This window comes from Oncorhynchus gorbuscha, linkage group LG19 (assembly GCF_021184085.1).
Source record: "Oncorhynchus gorbuscha isolate QuinsamMale2020 ecotype Even-year linkage group LG19, OgorEven_v1.0, whole genome shotgun sequence".
NCBI lineage: Eukaryota > Metazoa > Chordata > Actinopteri > Salmoniformes > Salmonidae > Oncorhynchus > Oncorhynchus gorbuscha.
Genome location: NC_060191.1, coordinates 30565706 through 30583492, shown reverse-complemented (window position 1 = coordinate 30583492; position 17787 = coordinate 30565706). Strand labels below are relative to the sequence as shown.

Genomic DNA, 17787 nt, shown 5'->3' with positions numbered 1-17787 from the left:
TGCCAACACCTGCTGAAGGTGACCTGGGGGCCACAGGGTCCCAAGAGACAGAGAGGGGCCTCCATACACAATGGATGGGCTGGGTTTACCATAGGGATGGTGGGGGACAGAGGACGGCACAATCCTGTCTTTGTAGGTGTCAGTACAGGGGCCTGACTGCCCCGTTTACTGCTTCTAGATCTCAGCATTGATAGGTAGGGCCAAGAGTTTTTTGACATGATCATGCCAGCAAAAACTCCAGGCTCTAGTTCTAGGGTCTAAGGCCAATGCCTGAAAACGTCAGTCTGTCCGTCACTCCGTCTGTCTGCTCGTCAATGTGTACAGTGTGTGGGCATTTGTGTTACGGGTGTCTCAGTGAGTTGCTGAGTGTTTGTCCCCCCTCCCTCACCGTAACTCCCTCAGCACAATCTGCAGAAAGCCCAGGGTAGAGCTCAGCTCCGACTGGCGGCAGGCAGGCAGCAGCAGACCGAACCCCTCGTTGAGTAGCTTCTCCTCCGACAGACCGAGACTTGCGCTCGTCTCAAACACCTCGGCCACGCCCTCTAGGTAGGACCCCAGGGGGCCCCAGAGGGCCAGGCGGCGAGACGGTTCTGTGGTCTTCAGGTAGAACTCCCTGGCTGTCTGAGAGAAGGAGGCGGCCAGCCAGCTAGCTTGGGCCCCCACGTCAAGGCCCCTCTCCTGGAAGAGCAGTAAGAGAGCCAGCTGGCCCCTCCACACCAGGCTCCGCTGGGCAGGGGGGGAGTCCGGAGGGAGGAGGCCCAGCAACTCACAGGCCCGGCCGGCCACGTCCTCCAGCTCGGCCTGCCGGGCCACCACTACGAACAGCAGCAGGAAGTTCATCAGCCCAGCCTCGGATAGTTCCTGCATCCGCCGCTGGTGGAATTTGGAGTACACCCTGGAGAGGCACGCGAGAGAGAGATGGATGAGAAATAAGGGACATGAGTTCCCATTGGTCATAGTAAGATGACGAGATAGTAGTGTCACAGTTCAAATTGAGTGTGTGACATATTATTCATCTTTCACTGAGACTTTGCATTGCTCTAGACAAGATCAGACTGCACCGCCCAAACCAAAATTCAAGTCTTCAAATGTTTATTGGTAGATCTCCCCACCAGCACCTTCCTCCATCACTCCTTCTCTGGTGCTGATGAGAGGTATGCCAGGTGTGTGTGTGTGTATGAGAAAAACACCCAGCGCATCATTGTTAGATCCTACAAGCACCGTGAACAAATGCCTTTAGAGATCATGTTAAATGTCAGACTTAGCAGTAGGCACACAGTCACCCACTCTGCAGTCAAACCAATCTACTGCAACACCAGTTAGAGATCAATAACTATCACACACACACACACACACACCACCCGGGGCTGTGGCGGTCATGAAATTTTGGCAGCCGGTGATTGTCAAGCAAATAACTGCCGGGCTCACGGTAATTGCCCGTTAATTTAAATAAACACATTTAGCATCTCCTGGCTTTCATGCATAGCCTACAAGCCACTGATGCAGACCTTTGGAAAATCTACAGTACCAGTCAAAAGTGTGGACACACCTACTCATTCATTTCTACATTGTAGAATAATAGTGAAGACATCAAAACTATGAAATAACACATATGGAATCATGTAGTAACCCAAAAAAGTGTTAAACAAATCCAAATGTATTTTATATTTGAGATTCTTCAAAGTAGCCAACCTTTCCCTTGATGACAGCTCTGCAAACTCTTGGCATTCTCTCAACCAACATTTATTTTTTTAAATTGTACCTTTATTTAACTAGGCAAGTCAGTTACAAACTGTTTGGGATAGGGGGCAGTATTTTCATGTTCGGATGAAAAGCGTGCCCAGAGTAAACTGCCTGCTACTCAGGCCCAGAAGCTAATATATGCATATTATTAGTAAATTCGGATAAAAAACACTGAAGTTTCTAAAACTGTTTGAATGTCTTGAGTATAACAGAACTCATATGGCAGGTGAAAACCTGAGAAGAATCCAACCAGGAAGTGGGAAATCTGAAGTTTGTAGTTTTTCCAAGTCATTGCCTTTCGAATATACAGTGTAAATGGGGTCATATTGCACTTCCTAAGGCTTCCACCAGATGTCAACAGTCTTTGGAACCTTGTTTCAGGCTTCTAATATGAAGGTGGAGCAAAAAAGAGCTGTTTGACTAAGGGGCCTGGCAGAATGCCTTGACCTAAGTCACGCTCACAGCCGTGAGCGCGAGCTGCGTTCCTTTTCATTTCTAAAGACAAAGGAATTGTCCGGTTGAAACATGATTGAAGATTTATGATAAAAAGATCCTAAAGATAGATTGATTCTATACATCGTTTGACATGTTTCTACGAACTGTAATAGATTTTTAAAAACTTTTCGTCTGGACTTGCCCGCGCCTTGTGAATTTCAATTGGTGAACTAAACGCGCTAACAAAAAGGAGGTATTTGAACTTAAAGATTAACTTTATCGAACAAAACAAACATTTATTGTGGAACTGGGATACCTGGGAGTGCATTCTGATGAAGATCATCAAAGGGAAGTGAATATTTATAACGCTATTTCTGACTTTTACTGACTCCATAACATGGCAGGTACCTGTATGGCTTGTTTTTGTGGCTTAGCGCTGTACTCAGATTATTGCATGGTGTGCCTTTTCTGTAAAGCTTTTTTGAAATCTGACACAGCGGTTGCATTAAGAAGTATATATTTTATTCTATGCATAACACTTGTGTCTTTTATCAAAGTTTATGATGATTATTTCTGTAAATTGATGTGGCTCTATGCAAATTCTCCAGATGTTTTCGAGGCACAACATTACTGAACATAACGTGCCAATGTATACAGATTTTTTGATATAAATATGAACTTTATCGAACAAAACATACATGTACTGTGTAACATGAAGTCCTATGAGTGCCAGCTGATAAAGATCAAAGTTTAGTGATTCATTTTAATCTCTATTTCTGCTTTTTGCGACTTCTCTCTTTGGCTGGAAAATGGCTGTATAATTTTCTGTGACTAGGCGCTGACCTAACATAATCGTATGGTGTGCTTTCGCTGCCTTTTAGAAATGGGACACGATGGCTAGATGAACAAGAAGTTAAGCTTTCATTTGGTGTATTGCACTTGTGAATGTATGAAAGTTAAATATTTCCCAAAAATATTTTTGGAATTTTGCGCTCTGCCATTTCAGCGGATGTTGTCCAGCCTAGCCTAGAACAAATTGTTATTTTCAATGACGGCCTAGGAAGTGGGTTAACTGCCTTGTTCAGGGGCAAAACAACAGATTTTTACCTTGTCAGCTCGGGGATTCGATCTTGCAACCTATCGGTTACTAGTCCAAGGCTCTAACCACTAGGCTACCTGCCGCCCCTATGAGGTCACCCGGAATGCATTTAAATTAACAGGTGTGCCTTGTTATAAGTTCATTTGTGGAATTTCTTTCTTTCTTAATGTGTTTGAGACAATAATTTGTGTTGTGACTGGGTAGGGGTGGTATACAGAAGATAGCCCTATTTGGTAAAAGATCAAGTTCATATTATGGCAAGAACTGCTCAAATAAGCAAAGAGAAAAGACTGTCCATCATTACTTTAAAACCTTTTACGGCTAGGGGTTCCACTAGAGGAACGTTTCGACAACATCCTGTGAAATTGCAGGGCGCGAAATTCAAAATAAATTATTAGAAATATTTTACTTTCATAGAATCACAAGAGCAATACCCCCAAATACAGCTTAATTTATTTTTAATCTAGCCACCGTGTCATATTTCAAAAAGGCTTTACGGCAAAAGCAAACCATGCTATTATCTGAGGACAGCACCCTATCAAACAAACACATGACAATCACATTTCAACCCGCCAGGCGCGACACAAAACTAAGAAATAACGATATAATTCATGCCTTATGTTAGAGCCGATTTGGACATATTTGTATAAAAGACTAAACATACGGAGCTCCATGTATATTTGTGTAAATATATTAAATATTAATGTATATGATGAAATATTAGGTACCTACCTTTATGATTTATATTTACTTGATTGAGATATATTAATTTGTTGTTAGTGTAACTCAGTTTTTGGCCCCCCCTCTTGCCTATTCATTGTATTGTGGTAAGTGTGTTAGGATCAAGGCAGGAAGTTGGGCCTTCGGGAGAGGGAGTCCTTGCTAGATGCGGGAGCGGTATAGTTTTTTGACCATACAGACAGGTCATAATATGTATTTTCCATAAAGTATTCTATGCTTTAAGTTGATTGGAGAATCATTTATTTGTTTGATATAAGAAGAATAAATATTTTTGTTGCACCATATCCCTGGATGTCATTGAATGTTTGGCCGTTTGGAAACCCTGAGTGTGGACTGTATGCGTACCAAACAACCCCGCTTCAGGCTTGGGCAGTGGCTATGGTAAAGACGAAAGGAAGCTACTACATTCAAGTCAATAAACTCCGTGAAGGATTACTATCGGAAGGAAATCTCCAGTTCGGACACATGCTGGATATTGTTCAATTTGTAATTGCATTTGGATCGTAAGGACAGCTCGCTTGGAAGGATTTGAACTCTTGAGAATTCGCCAGCCGTGAGTAACCACTGCGAATGAATGAGCTGCCCTGTTCAATGCAATCGTTTGATCATGCATATTATGGAAGCGCAAATGTGCTTTTAAATTGGAATGTTTGATAAACTTGGGAATGGAATTCAAAACACAGCGTTGTGAAAACAATTAATAAGTTTAAGTTTGGGAAACACTGAGATCCTACGCACAATGTAGCCTAATCTTATGTCTAATATTTGGCCTAACGTGGAAATGCAATGCATCAACGCAACGAATGCAATCTAAGGATCTAAAGATACTGCGTGTTTAATCTTCATTAAAGAGACAACTTATAAAGGGACAACTTATAATGGGATGAAATGTTTAAAAAGCATCTAAAATGCCGTACTTGCTCATGTGCAATTCAAAATGGGTCAGTATGCTGAAATGGAGGACTGTGTTTTAAAGCATTAAAAGGAGGTCTAAAGGGGCATTACGTTTAACAATCAAAAACCAACAACTGTATCATTGTAAATTGAGTGAACTAAAAGTGAATGATGGAGGATGAGATCCCAAATAAGACTCCACTGGAGAGGGCAGAGGAGCATCTAAATTCACTCTATGCAGCCCGGAGAGACAAACTTGGAGTGTGTACACGCAAAATGAATGAAATAAAAGCCCTTCTTGTTGATGGAGGAAACATTGAAACTGTGGATGAGAGTCTTGAAGCATTTCATGCTGTTCTCAATGACTAAGAATGCTCATGATTCGGTGCTAGAGCTGGTCACAGAGGAGGAACACGAACAGGAGAGCATTAACTATTATCAACCAAGAATGAGAACTTATGAACATTTCCTGAAAGAGGTGGAAATATGGAAAAAAGCTGAAATTGAGCCACTTTGAAGATCTTCTTCTGTCTCGTGCAACATGACTACAATATATCTAATAAATGACCTGTAAATCATGGTCCAAACATTTCAAACAACTTTCCAAATACAACTTTTGGTATTTTTAAACGTAAATAAATCGATCAAATTTAAGACAGGATACACTGTGTTCAATAGTGGATAAAATGAAAGTGGAGCGAGCTCTCAGGTCACGCGCCCCAACCACAACAGTGGCTGTACACCCACAGATAGGAAATGGCTACTTCTTAATTTCTCAAAGGAAAAACATCAACCAAATTCTAAAGACTGTTGATATCCAGTGGAAGCCATAGGAACTGCAAGCAAGTGTCTTGGAAATCTAAATCAACATAGAAAACACATTGAAGGCACTGTCACCTCAAAAAACAATCCTGGATGGTTTGTCCTCGGGGTTTCGCCTGCCAAATAAGTTTTGTTATACTTACACAGACACCATTTTAACAGTTTTAGAAAATTTAGAGTGCTTTCTATCCAAATATACCACTTATATGCATATCCTAGCTTCTGGGCCTGAGTAGCAGGCAGTTTACTTTACTGTGAAGAACAGTAGGAACAGGTGACACTTGTGATTTATTTAGAATTCTAGGCACACTTCACCAGCACGGCTACCACAGCCTTCTGCAGCAATACGCCATCCCATCTGGTTTGCGCTTAGTGGGACTATCATTTGTTTTCAACACACCTCCAGGCTGTGTTAGGGCTATTTGACCAAGAATGAGAGTGATAGAGTGCTGCATCGGATGACCTGGCCTCCACAATCACCCGACCTCAACCCAATTGAGATGGTTTGGGATGAGTTGGACTGCAGAGTGAAGGAAATCTTGTTTCTCATGGTCTGAGAGTCCTTTAAGTGCCTTTTGGCAAACTCCAAGCAGGCTGTCATGTGCCTTTTACTGAGGAGTGGCTTCCGTCTGGCCAAACTACCATAAAAGGACTGATTGGTGGAGTGCTGCAGAGATGGTTGTTCTTCTGGAAGGTTCTCCCATCTCCACAGAGAAACTCTGGAGCTCTGTAAGAGTGACCATCGGGTTCTTGGTCACCTCCCTGACCAAGGTCCTTCTCCCACGATTGTTCAGTTTGGCTGGGCGGCCAGCTCTAGGAAGAGTCTTGGTGGTTCCAAACTTCTTGCATTTAAGAATGATGGAGTCCACTGTGTTCCTGGGGACCTTCAATGCTACAGAAATGTTTTATGGACAACTCCGACCTCATGGCTTTGTTTTTGCTCTGACATGACTTGCTTGGGCCAAGAAACGCGAGCAATGGACATTAGACCAGTGGAAATCTGTCCTTTGGTCTCATGAGTCCAAATTTGAGATTTTTGGTTCCAACAACGGTCTTTGTAAGACGCAGAGTAGGTGAACGGATGATCTCCGCATGTGTGGTTCCCACCGTGAAGCATGGAGGAGGTCTGCTAAATGACTTAAATGTAAATGTAAATGTGTGATGGTGCTTTGCTGGTGACACTGTTGTGATTTATTTAGAATTTAAGGCATACTTAACCAGCATGGCTACCACAGCATTCTGCAGCGATACACCATCCCATCTGGTTTGCGCTTAGTGGGACTATCATTTGTTTTTCAACAGGAAAATGACCCAAAACACACCTCCAGGCTGTGTAAGGGCTATTTGACCAAGAAAAAGAGTGGGAATGGAGTGCTGCATCAGATGACCTGGTCTCCACAATCACCCAACCTCAACCCAATTGAGATGGTTTGGGATGAGTTGGACCGCAGAGTGAAGGAAAAGCAGGCAACAAGTGCTCAGCATGTGTGGGAACTCCTTCAAGACTGTTGGAAAAGCATTCCTCATGAAGCTGGTTGAGAGAATGCCAAGAGTGTGCAAAGCTGTCATCAAGGCAAAGGGTGACTATGCTGAAGGAGACTGGTACTGTATATGTTTGATTTGTTTGACACTTTTTTGGTTACTACATGATTCCATGTGTGTTATTTCATAGTTTTGATGTCTTCACTATAATTCTACAGTGTAGAAAATAGTAAGAATAAAGAAAATCCTTGAATGAGTAGGTGTGTCCAAACTTTTGACTGATACTGTATGTGTGAAATTAGTTTTGATTTAGAATGGACTATTATCACGCACCGGTCATCTATGCACTTAAATAGCGAATGGAGGACGCTTTTCCCGTGGTTCATTTTCATGCCAGCAAGGTCGGCTATATTCCTGTTGTAAAGTGAAGCGATGTGCTAAATATTAGGATAAGTTGAGAAATAAATAGAGGCCTTGCCTATAGAAAGCTGATGAGATCCTCTTTTTAAGAGGCCATCAAAACGATGTCCTCACGCAATTGCATAGCCTATTTTGAGCTCTCATTAAGTGTTTGATTTGATTTTCAATCACTTTTGCATTGATGTTAGAGTGAATCGAGGTACAATAGAGTGCTGACGACCAGGCAGTTAGTAGCCTACCAAACTTGCTAATGACCATCAGAGCTTGGAGAAGCTTAGTTACCGTGACCGGAATTTGACTGCGGTCATGACTCGTGACGGTAATATGGTCACCGTAACAACCCTAACCATGACTGGTTCTAAAGTTCTGCTACATGTTACACGGAGAGAGAGTGAGAGGAGGAGAAGGAAAAAGGTGAGGAAGAGAGGTGTATGGATGGTATTCATGTGGCAAAAACCTAAGGCAGGAAGAGAGTGAGAAGAAGGGAAAGATGAGAAAGAGACAGAAGGTACATTTCTAATTTTTTATTTAACTAGGCAAGTCAGTTAAAGAACAAATTCCTATTTACAACGATGACCTAGGAACAGTGGGTTAACTGCCTTGTTCAGGAGCAGCACGACAGACTTTTACCTTGTCAGCTCAGGGATTCGATCTAGCAACCTTTTGGTTTACTGGCCCAACGCTCTAACCGCTAGGCTACCTGCCTAGTGGTTAAAGAAAAGAAAAACAGCAGTGGGAAACGGATTTATAGCTTGTCTGTAACAGGTTGGGTGGCTTTTTCCTGTGTTTTCTGTCTGTCAGACAAACAGTCCGTCTGTGTGTTTGTTTATCCTGGACAGCTTTTTCCAGAGGCGAGCAGATGCTCAAGATTCCCGGCATAAGAGATCAGCGCCCTCCCAGTCGATCCCATTAATGCAGCCACCACAAGCCTCCCACGCAGCCAGCGGGAACGCTGCCGGAACGCCGTAAGCACGCCCGGCTCTTCTCGAGGGAACTGGAGCAGAGAGAGGGAGAGGGGGTGTTCTAATCTGGACCAGGCCCAGCCTAGTCCGGTCCCTGCCAGCAACCTTCCTGCCGCTGCCCACCCCCATCCGTGCTGGAAACCAACACGGCTTCGTTAAGGGGAATTAACCGCCATGCTCGTTAGCTAATTAGCCTTCATGTCTGCGGAGCGGCTGAGCACGTTCCAGACAGAGTGAAGTCGTTAGGCGGACTTATCCTGCTCGCTAGCGCCCAGCCGGGCTCGTCCCAGGCCACGTTCTGATGTTGGGATCCATGGGCTTATTGTCTTTGGTCTCCCCCAGAAAGAGGAGCCATAACTGGGGGAGTTTGGGAAACAGCTGTGGGTTTTATGTGGGGCTCAGTGGGACTAGGCTGGTCTCCACTGGGAGGAGAGGAGAGGCAGGTGGAGGTTCCTCCTGAGACACCTGCTCTCCCTGGGAGTCTGAGCAAATAGCAAAGCATCAGAGAGGGGCTGTGCCACACCTGGCAGGCACACACACATGCACAGACACGTCAAGATCAAGGCACAGAGAGTCGTGTCTGTGAATGTGGACTCAACTGTATTTCGTCTCAACATAATATTGAAGTAAACTAATTTAGTTCCATTTAAAGAGTACCTTAGGGGTATAACTGGCCTCCTTTTCTGTACCCCATCCCTACACACACACGTGCGCCTCACCTGCCCTTGATCTGCCTCCAAGGGGCGCCGCCTGCGTTCTCCTGGGCCAGGTAGAGAGCCAGCACTCTGAGGAAGATCTGAAAGGAGTTGGCTGAGCGGTACAGCTGGGTGTGGCCGGAGGAACGAAGGGGGGAGGGGGAGCAGCAGCTTCGGGCCTGGTCCAACAGGGCCAGGGGGGTTCTGCTCACGCTGCCGAGCCCCGACACCCCTAACCAGGGCACTGTGAACAAACCGCTCTGAAGGGAAGGGGAGACGGAGGGGAGAATGTAATTGGGATATTTGGGGGGGATTAATGGGCACATAACTCTGCTGTATATAATAGACATAACATCTCATACACATCAAACATACTGTACATGACATATAGTCCATGTTTTAGAGTGGTGTGTTAGAGGTATTCTTTACCAGGTTTTTGCTGTAGTACTCCCAGAGTGTGGCGACAGTGCCATTGTTAGGTTTCCATAGCAGAGACAGACTCAGGCAGCAGTGGACGTGCATTCTGATCTGGTCCTCCTGTAGCGCTCTCTGCAACACACACAGATCAATCAACAAAACAAATGATAACTGTACACAGAAACCATGCACCCGTCCATAACCCATATCCTCTTTGCGCGAGAGCCTACCTTGGGGTTACAGGTGGACTTGAGCAGCTCACACACAAAATTCCAGTTATCCTCCAGCTGTATCTGTGAGACCAGAGCATTATATTACCAACAAAAACAGTCTAATACGCTTGGGCAAGAAGTCAAAACTGCAGGGGATGCGATCGGGACAAATCAGGATTTTGACCGATATGGAAGACACATTTCAGAAATTCAGCCATATCTGATTAACCAGGGGGGGGGGGGATCACACCCCTTTACAGTTTAGGACATCCCTCCTTATAGCCCCCTAATCTCAGGTAGATTACCCCATTTTGGAAGGCCCCGTTGCGGCTGTATTGTCCCAGCTCAGCCAAGTGAGTGACAAGCCACCAGGTGAAGCCCAGAGGGTCTTTACAGTGTGTAGGGAGCACACCGTACTGCTCTGCTACAGGCTGGCCACTGATCAGAGACTGCAGCAGTGTGTTCATGTAGTTCCAGAAAGACTGTGGGGAAACACACACACACACACACACACACACACACACACACACACACACACACACACACACACACACACACACACACACACACACACACACACACACACACACACACACACACACACACACACACACACACACACACACACACACACACACACACACTTGTAAATACAAACACTATGTCAAATTTTATTAATTGCAGAAAAAATCCAAATGGTCACTGAATCAAAGAGTTACACTAAGTGTGAACGTGTGTATGTTCACCTGTGTGTGTAACACTTTGCTCCTGTGTTCCAGTAAGTGTATAAGTAGTATCCACAGCTCTTTGGTGCAGGTGCAGTAGTAGTGATGGCTGGTCAGGGCCTCAGTAGGCCTTACCTAGAACAGAGGAAAGAGTTAGGAATACCCTCGAAAGAGGCTACCAAGAAAATGCTTATGGGGGAGGTGTTGCTGTATATTCAGAGCCATATCCCTGTAATGTTTACAGATCTCATGTCAAGTGTTATTGAAGTGTTGTGGTTGCAGGTTCACTTGGCACATCTAAAGCCTTTTCTTTTGGGGTGTTGCTATAGGCCACCAAGTGTGAACAGTCAGTATCTAAATAATATGTGTGAAGTGCTTGATCGTGTATGTGATGTACACAGAGAGGTCTACCTTCTTGGGGACTTGAGTATTGACTGGTTTTCATCAAGCTGTCCGCTCAAGAGGAAGCTTCTTACTGTAACCAGTGCCTGTAATCTGGTTCAGGTTGTTAATCAACCTACCAGGGTGTTTACAAACACTACAGGAACAAGATCATCCACATGTATCGATCACATTTTTACTAATACTGTAGAACTTTGTTCTAAAGCTGTATCCGTACCCATTGGATGCAGTGATCACAATATAGTGGCTATATTCAGGAAAGCCAAAGCTCCAACAGCTGGGTCTAAAATAGTGTATAAGAGATCATACAAAAGATTTAGCTGTGACTCTTATGTGGATGATGTTAAAAAATAATTGTTGGTCTGATGTGATTAATAAGGAGCATCCAGACCCTGCACTTGATGAATTTATGAAATGTCTTCCAATTATTGATAAACATGCACACGTTAAAAAACTGACTGTTAGAACTGTTAAGGCTCCATAGATTGATGAGGAATTGGTTCAAAGAGATGGGGCAAAAGGAGTGGCTAATAAGTCTGGATGTACATCCGACTGGCAGACTTACTGCATATTGATTACTTAATTGGCAAAGTGGCAAAGTGGTCAACAACGAACTGTGAGCCAAGAAAACAATTACTGAAAGAAAAGAATTGCATGTTTTAATTTTGTAAAGTTAGTGTGGGAGAGGTGGACAAATTATTGTTAGCGATCAATAATGACAACCTGGCATTGACAACTTAGATGGAAAGCTCCTGAGGATGGTAGCTGACTCTACAGACACTCCTATCTGTCATGTCTTTAATCTGAGCCTAGAGGAAAGTCTGTCCTCAGGCCTGGAGGGAAGCCAAAGTAATTCAACTACCCAAGAGTGGTAAAACAGCCTTTACTGGTTCTAACAGCAGACCTATAAACTTTCTGCCAGCTCTTAGCAAACTGTTGGAAAAAATTGTGTTTGACCAGATACAGTGCTATTTCTCTGTAAACAAATTAACAACAGACTTTGAGAATGCTTATAGAGAAGAAGGGCACTCAACATGTACTGCACTGACACAAATGACGATTGAAAGAAATTGATAATAAGAAGATTATGGGAGCTGCACTGTTAGATTTCAAGCAGCCTTTGATATTATTGACCACAACCTGTTGTTGGAAAAATACAATTAAGTTAAGGCTTTTCAACCTCTGTTATATCGTGGATTCAGAGCTATCTATCTAACAGAACTCAAATGGAAGCTTATCTAATGTCAAACATGTAACGTGTGGTGTACTGCAGGGCAGCTCTCTAAGCCCTCTACTCTTTTCTATTTCTACAAATGACCTGCCACTAAACAAAGCATGCATGTCCATGTATGCTGATGATTCAACCATATAAGCATCAGCAACCTCAGCTAATAAAGTCACTGAAACCCTTAAAGAGTTGCAGTCGGTTTTGGAATGGGTGGCCAGTAATGAACTGGTCCTGAACATTTCTAAAACTAAGAGTATTGTATTTGGTAAAAAAATAATTCCCTACGTTCTAGACCTCAGCTGAATCTGGTAATGAATTGTGTGGCTGTTGAACAAGATAAGGAAACTAAATTACTTGGCATTAACTGTCATGGTCAAAACATATCGATGCAATGGTTGTAAAGATGGGGTGAGGTCTGTCCGAAATAAAGAGAAGCTCTGCTTTTTTGACACCACACAGAAAAAAAGCAAGTTCTGCAGGTTCTAGTTTTGTCTAATCTTGATTATTGTCCCGTCGTGTGGTCCAGTGCTGCACGGAAAGATCTAGTTAAGCTGCAGCTGGCCTAGAACAGAGCGGTACATCTTGCTCGTAATAATTGTAATCAGAGGGCACAGTCCCCAAATCCAGAACAAATTTGAGAAAGCATACAGTATTATAGAGAGCCATTATTGCATGGAACTCCGTTCAATCCCATATTGCTCAAATAAACAGCAAACCTGGTTTCAAAACACAGATGAAGCAACACTTCACGGCACAACGCGTCTCCCCTACTTGACCTAGATAGCTTGCATGTATGCATTGATATGTAGGCTACATGTGCCTTAAACATTTTATTATTTTTACGTAGTTTTGTCCTTGAGCTGCTCTTATCTATTAATGTTCTGTATTATGTCAGGTTTCATGTGTACCCCAGGAAGAGTAGCTGCTGCTTTTGCAACAGCTAATTGGGATCCTAATAAAATACAACAATACACCACCCACCCACAGAGAGATGGGAGCACAGCGTCAGCCATAGTGTGGCGCCCCTGGAACATTCTTAAGGGGTTTGCCTCAAGGCTTACTCAATGGTTAGTGTTGTTAAGGAACACAACACACACGTATAACCCCATGCACAGTACCTTGCTGTATTTGCCCATGGCCATGCCTGTGAGGTCAGAGAGCAGGTTGCAGAGATGCTCCTCAAACAGGCTGTTGTTGGTCAGGTTCTCCCCTGTCAGGTTCACAAACTGGTGGGCGTACACCACCTGACCTGCAAAGGTCAAACAGACAAATAAGATTGCAGTAGACCTACAATGCACTGACAATACCAGCCTGACAACACCAGCCTCAACTTATTTTATTTTTCTCTCTCTTCATATTGTGTATTTCAGATCCGTTTTCGATTTTTACAGTACTGCATATGAAATTTGTTTTGCCTTGGAAGATTACCCTACGATAGGTTAGACGAGATCCTAAATAACAACAAGAAAATCAACACATACCTTGCATCCTCTGCCCCAGCAGGTGGAGAATCTCCAATACTGACCAGTGGATGTCCAGGTGGAGGTGTAACAAATGCCAGGAGGGAGGAAGCAGCTGAGGGGAGATATACAGTAAAAGCATACCAGGGTGTATTCACCAGACCTGGGTTCAAATACTTTAAAATATCTAAATTACTTTCACATACTTACGAAATGTAAAGGAACATTTTATGTATGTGCTTCTCTAATAATGTAACTAATTGAACGAATCCTCACTATCTACAAGTTGGCAGTACGCCCAGGCCCTTGATTTGAGAACAAAAGATATCTCAGTTTCAAGGTTTCCGCCTAGACAAGAAGCCTCCTGGTGTTGCCTCGTAGGGTCTGTCACATGCATGACCCAGTATTGGTCAGTCACATGAATGAAGCAAATGTTAATGATTAATTAATTATGAATGATGAATAAGCTAAATCATGCAAATATAACTTGTCTGCAGTATATTAGAGAACTAACGGGACTTCCCAGGTAGAGCTCCTGATCGACATGTATACTTGGTGAATTGATTTGGTTGGAACCTCTCCAGGGCGCTGATGATAAAAAATTATTAATTTAAGATTGACTTTGAGTGTCCCTGTGTAGAATTTCCACAACAGAAGTAAGTATTGAGATATATTTTCTTTGACAAAACAAGTAGTTTAATATTTTAATGTATTTGGAAATACACTTGGAAAGTATTTGAAAAACCTAAATCCACTGACTCAAATACACTCTCATGCATTTAACCGAGGTATTTGAAAATATCCTTTGAAATAAGTATTTGAACATACTGTCAAATTGAAATAAGTATTTGAACACTGTCAAATACAATTTGGCAGACTATTTGTTTTTTACATTCAAATACTCAAATAAAAATAATTGTTTTTTTTTGGCTGTGTATTTGAATATTCTGTGTATTTGAATATTGAAATACACAGAAAAAGTAAATTAAATTCCAGATACTCAAATACACATATTTGAACCCAGGTCTGGTATTCACTCACAATATTCATGCTTTCTGTGTGTGTGTGTGGGGGGGGGGGGGCTACCTTGCCCTGGTGCTGTATGGTGAGGGCACTCTGGATGTTGGCTGGCAGGTCTTTGAGGCGCCCTATGAGGAGGGTGACCCCAAAGAGCTCCTCCAGCAGAGCAGAGGGTAGCTGAGCCTCCAGCTCCACATAGGGGTGACAGGGGCCCTCCTCCAGGGAACAGGTGGGCTCCAGGTACCTGCAGGGTGCAGCGGTCACATAGGGAATCACAGAAAAGTCAGGTGTCAGACCTGAATGCTGATCCTTTGACCTTTTAAACAAAAAAACAAATCCTTACACTGTTTTACTGGAACTAGATATGTATATGCCTAGTAAATATAGCCTATGCCCTAGGCCAGGAACAGTCAGTGAGAATCAGTAATAACTGACCAGCAGCATTACCTGTATAGGAAGACTTTGACATATTGGAGAAACAGCACACATTGTTGCCTAAGGTCTTCTGCCTCATAATGGAGGCTGCTGGCTTGGCCTGAAACATAGCATTGTCAAGTACATACAGTACAACGAAAACCGTACAAGATTTCCCCATTACAACAACCCAGAAAAAAAATACAACCACCACCATACCAAATCTAATCACTTCACACTTGGTTATTACCACAAAGCTTTATCAAATGTCAACTTATGAACTCCTCACAAAACCATGAGCAGCAAGGTACACATTAAGTTAGCTTACCAAAGTCATGAGAGCTGGACTGCACCAGGGTCTCTAATTTAAGAAGCTTTTGCCTGAAAGGTGACAACAAATTGTGACATACTGACTTCAAAACCCTGAGAATGAGAGACAGTGAGGCAGTTCTACATAGTCTGAAATAAATGAATGACACTCTACATTATCTGACTGTATTCCCACCTGAACAGGCCAAACAAAAGCTTGGTCGATTCCACCAGAGCGGTCTCTGTCACCCATGGGAAACCAAAGATATCCACTGTGTCATCTTCGTAGTCTGCAGGCGCTGGGGCCAGACGTAACAGCAGCCTATGGAAGACAAGAGTAACTTACTGCTGCAGCCTAAAAGACACTGAAGATAGGGAGTTTTCCCTCAAACAATATTGTCGGTAATGATTCTGTTGTATTATAACAAGGTCAACATATTATTATTTCTGTCCACTGTTGTCAGCTGTCCAATCTGACGATCGTTTGAGTTACTATGCGTCACATTCGGTATGCAAGTCCCACCTATTTCCTGGATCATGTCCTGTTATTGAATGGCCTTCAAGATTATATTGTCAAATTCATGAAGACACAGTAATTTAAGATATATATTATATTTGTATTAGTGGATTAATTTACTCAATCAAACAGAAATCTTCATGAAAGGCATCAGGTAGAAGTCAATTAATCCACAAATACTAATATAATTTTACATACATCTTAAATAACCACTTTTCTATTAATTTGATTTTATATTCTTGAAGTCCATTCAAAAACACTGTGGGACACAATCCATGAAGTAGGCGGGACTTTCCTTCTGTATTTACCATGACAAGTACCTAATGTAATGTCTCTTTACTCTTATACAGTAGATTATACACTGAATAAAGGAGTACTGAGGAGTTTTTCTGAATGTAATAATTCATTTAAATTGACTGATTTCCTTATATGAACTGGTACTCTGTAAAATCTTTTAAATTGTTGCATGTAGCATTTATATTTTTGTTCAGTATAATATTAGCCTGCCAAGATATGCCTTAGCAGTGTGACGTTACCGTTTCAGGGAGCCCCTGCCAATATAACCGTCAGATGACAGTGGCCGGGTGTCATCCCGACCCGGGTCAGATGCACAGGAGAAACAGGGCGGCAGGGCTGGGGTCAGGTCACACTGGCTTTCCCCTGCGAAGGGTGACACCGGCGGGGTCAGGGACTGGCTGATGTCCTCTTCCATTGTCTTCACTTTAGAGAAGAAATGAAAGATTGTGTCTTTAATGTCGCAAGTCTGGCCATGGCACTTTGGTTGGGAAGATGAGAAATAGGGCTGGGGAAGTGTACAATTCATAGTTAGAGCTTACTGTTAGTAAGTTACGTGCAGGGAATGACAATCAATGTTTTATCAATATAATCGTTTTTGAAACGATACAAATGACAACATAAACAATTAAACAACACATCTATAAAAACGTACACGTAGTTAACCAAATTAACCTTGTAATCTTACAGGGCTAATGTTGGCCAACTTCTAACGTTACTTAGCTAACTAGCTAACGTTACAGTTCCCTGAAATACTAACGTTTGATTTGTATAACTAACTCATTGTTCTATCTGCGCGGTGGTTCAGTAGCAGTTACTCGAGTCTTGACTTTATGCCCTGCCGGGAATAACATCGTCAAAAACACCTACATTAGCAGCACTGTTGAATAAACTGCAGTTACACCATTAAATGAAACGCGAAGTAAAAAAAAAAACAGTTTGGTGTGGTTAACGAGCTAGCTTAAATCCAGATGAAATCCTGGAATCCTTTCTGAATGCTCTGTCTGGTGTTTTCACTTCCGCCTGTCTCTCCCGCGCAAAAGGAGCACACGAGCTACGCATGCGCAAAGTCGGCACTGCGACCGATATCTCCGGGATAATTGGTCCGAAGTTCTGTCGAGAGGAGTGACGTAGCTGTTAAATTGTAGCAAATACGTTACAGTTATCATTCGATTGATTTAAAAAAAAAACAAGATTACAAAATAATGATACGCCTTTATTTTTTTACATTTTATTTCACCTTTATTTAACCAGGTAGGCAAGTTGAGGACAAGTTCTTGTTTACAATTGCGACCTGGCCAAGATAAAGCAAAGCAGTTCGACACATACAACAACACAGAGTTACACATGGAGTAAAACAAACATGCAATAGAAAACTAAGTCTATATACAATGTGAGCAAATAAGGTGAGATAAGGGAGGTAAAGGCAAAAAAAAAGGCCATGGTGGCGAAGTAAATACAATATAGCAAGTAAAACAATGGCAGATTTGCAGTGG

General features: G+C 42.8%; 1 protein-coding gene across 2 annotated transcripts in view; it reads right to left on the bottom strand.

Moving 5' to 3' along the window:
* mms22l (MMS22-like, DNA repair protein) overlaps positions 1 to 17338 on the bottom strand; it is a 31938-nt gene extending 14600 nt beyond the window's left edge. The window contains exons 1-14 of one of the 2 annotated variants that reach the window (XM_046315571.1): positions 17052 to 17338; positions 16534 to 16717; positions 15677 to 15802; positions 15500 to 15552; positions 15205 to 15292; positions 14824 to 15001; positions 13759 to 13852; positions 13396 to 13526; positions 10669 to 10782; positions 10228 to 10404; positions 9941 to 10003; positions 9723 to 9842; positions 9318 to 9553; positions 389 to 895 (exon numbers count right to left, since the gene is read on the bottom strand). In XM_046315571.1, coding sequence (XP_046171527.1) covers positions 389 to 895; positions 9318 to 9553; positions 9723 to 9842; positions 9941 to 10003; positions 10228 to 10404; positions 10669 to 10782; positions 13396 to 13526; positions 13759 to 13852; positions 14824 to 15001; positions 15205 to 15292; positions 15500 to 15552; positions 15677 to 15802; positions 16534 to 16709 — 2063 coding nt within the window. In that variant the 5' untranslated portion in view covers positions 16710 to 16717; positions 17052 to 17338. The remainder of the gene's footprint in view (positions 1 to 388; positions 896 to 9317; positions 9554 to 9722; positions 9843 to 9940; positions 10004 to 10227; positions 10405 to 10668; positions 10783 to 13395; positions 13527 to 13758; positions 13853 to 14823; positions 15002 to 15204; positions 15293 to 15499; positions 15553 to 15676; positions 15803 to 16533; positions 16718 to 17051) is intronic. The other variant, XM_046315573.1, reaches the window with a different exon arrangement.
* Between the last annotated feature and the right edge of the window lie 449 nt (positions 17339 to 17787).